Consider the following 2,929-nt stretch of genomic DNA (forward strand, 5'->3'; position numbering starts at 1 on the left):
GATTAGCAGGAAGAAGGTGCCCATGCTCATGAAGCCACTGTTGGCAGTAACGATAAACTCAAACTTGGCCGCATCTGTGCATGCAAGTTTTATGATCTTAGGAAAGTCACAGTAAAAGCTGTCCACTTTATTAGGACCACAAAAAGGCAAGTTTATAACAAATAAAAACTGAGACATAGCATGGATCACCCCAGTTACCCATCCAGTGATTACAAATGAAACACATATTTTAGGGTTCATGATGTTCAGGTAGTGAAGAGGCTTACAGATTGCTGTGCACCTGTCAAATGCCATGGCGATGAGTAACACCATCTCCACTCCTCCTATGATGTGGATGAAGCATATCTGTGTCATACAACTTTGGAAAGAAATTACTTTGTATTCATTTAAGAGGTCTGTGATTATCTTTGGAACTGTAGTAGAGGAAAGACCCACATCAATGAGGGACAGGTTGGCCAGCAGGAAGTACATGGGAGAATGTAGGTGAGAATCAAAAATTACCAAAAACAAAATAAAAAGGTTTCCCAAGATGACCCCTAAATACAGCAAAGAACATATCAAAATAAGAAAAAGTTTTTTCTCCCAAGAGCAAGAAAGGGCCAGTAACACAATTTCAGTGACCACAGAGTCATTTAGTCCACCCATTGACGGGGACAGGAGAGCTGATTTTCAAGTGACCTGAGGATAAAAATTAAAAACAGTAAGCATCACGGGCAGAAAGATAGATTCCCTATTTGCCTTGCTAATTAGGTTAGATATAATTCACTGAGAGAAGAAAAATGAATTTGGAAGAAAGAAAGTTAACAGCAAATTTATTATGGAGAGGGGATATGTGGGGGCACCTGGGTGGCTCAGTGGGTTAAGCATCTGACTTTAGCTCAGGTCATGATCTCGCAGTTCATGGGTTCAAGCTCTGTGCTCCAACGTCAGGCTCTGTGCTGCCAGCTTAGAGTCCTGTGCTGCCTGCTCAGAGCCTGGAGCCTGCTTCGGATTCTGTGTCCCCACCACCCTCTCAAAAATAAATAAACATTAAAATAATAAAGGGGATATGTGAGGAAAAAATGTGACTGTAAATTTTGCAGATAGAGCCAAAAGGGGTTACTTTAATTTTCATCTCATACCTAAATCTTAAAAAAAATTTTTTTTCTCAAAGAATTCTAGATCATTTTCCTAACAATTGCCCTAAGTGTTCTTACACCACATAAATGTCAGCTTTTCTGTTGCACCCCCATTAATACTTTCATACTAATTCTCTATTCTCTTATCTGAACCTCTCTTAGCCCCTTAAAATTTCCCTTCTTCACTGGACTTATAGAGATGACCATGACAAAAGTATTTGAACATATCCCATCACTCCCTACATTGGGCTTTTTAAGTTTAAATGGAACTCAGATACACAGGCTTAATAATTTTAATGGTTTATTGCATGATTATCATATTAGTCCATGATCACTTTTAATAAACAAATTACTTAATGACAAGCTAAAAATAAAATAAAATATTGCATATCTGAGAGCAAAGAGGAATAAATGTAACCAAAATTAATAAGTCTAATGATCACAGATAACAGATTTGAGTGTCTCCTATATTTAGGGAATTGTGGTAAGTACATTATTTCTTTCAAACCTCTCAATGACTAAAAGATAAATTCAATTTTATTATCCCCACTTCACAAATGAAACCATGCCTGGGAAGGATGAAGTGGCAAAGCCAGGACCGTATCAAGAGCTTTAGGACTTTAGAATGCATTCTTCTTATTTTTAATATAATTTATTGTCACATTGGCTTACATACAACACCCAGTGCTCATCCCAACAAGTGCCCTCCTCAGTGCCCATCACCCACTTTCCTCTCCCCCCATCAACCCTCAGTTTGTTCTTTATATTTAGGAGTCTCTTATGGTTTATGTCCCTCTCTCTCTGTTTGTAACTATTTTTCCCCCTTCCCTTCCCCCCCCCCTTAACTTCTGTTAAGTTTCTCAAGATCCACATATGATTGAAAACATATGATATCTGTCCTTCTCTGACTGACTTATTTCACTCAGCATAATACCTTCCAGTTCCATCCACGTTGCTGCAAATGGCATGATTTCATTCTTTCTCATTGCCAAGTAGTATTTCCATTGTATATATAAACCACATCTTCTTTATTCATCAGTTGATGGACATTTAGGCATTTTCCATAATTTGGCTATTGTTGAAAGTGCTGCTATAAACATTGGGGTACATGTGCCCCCTATGCATCAGCACTCCTATATCCCCTGGATAAATTCCTAGCAGTGCTATTGCTAGGTCATAGGATAATTTTATTTTTAATTTTTTGAGGAACCTCCACACTGTTTTCTAGAGTGGCTATACCAGTTTCAACAGCATTCCAAATATACTATAGTCCTTTTCAAGGGTCTAGATGCATCAACCATTTTCTTTCATCTTTCATCTGAACTTTTTACTTTCCTTGGTGTGTTACACGTTGTATCTCTCCTTCAAAAATTAAATCCGTGAAGGATGGGAGTGGGCTATCCTCCTTTTTTCCCCTCTACTCTCTAAAACCCTTCTCAGGTAAGTTTATTTTAATATATACATTCTATTTATTGAACAAGCCAAAACAAGCTTCCTTGCACTCCAGAAAAAACTTTTAGAGAAGTTGCCAGGGATTCAGCACACAATAGTCTACATATAAAAATGTCACATATGATAATGTTTTCAGTCTTTGTTACATACCTGTTGTCCAAATTTGATACTAATGATCTTGCATTGTTTTTGAAATTCCTTCCGTCATTGGATGTTACATATGTTGCCATTCCCAAAGCATTTTTCACACTAGTTCATGCCAAGAGAACACATATCTGTTCTCAATTTGGGGCGGGGTGGAGGGGGTAGGTTCTTATCTTAGCCCTGGGGTGAAATATGATAATCTATGTGACTTGGCC

At 37.9% G+C, this 2,929-nt stretch overlaps 1 protein-coding gene across 1 annotated transcript; it reads right to left on the reverse strand.

Annotated features, from left to right (window-relative positions):
* Window positions 1–6: 6 nt before the first annotated feature.
* LOC121026638 (olfactory receptor 4F21-like) lies at window positions 7–645 on the reverse strand (the record flags this gene model as incomplete). Its single annotated transcript, XM_040469431.1, has 1 exon — window positions 7–645. A coding segment is annotated over exon 1 (639 nt), but the record flags the coding sequence as incomplete, so codon positions are not given.
* Between the last annotated feature and the right edge of the window lie 2,284 nt (window positions 646–2,929).

This window comes from Herpailurus yagouaroundi, unplaced genomic scaffold (genome assembly GCF_014898765.1).
Source record: "Herpailurus yagouaroundi ecotype Mexico unplaced genomic scaffold, PumYag 149907, whole genome shotgun sequence".
NCBI lineage: Eukaryota > Metazoa > Chordata > Mammalia > Carnivora > Felidae > Herpailurus > Herpailurus yagouaroundi.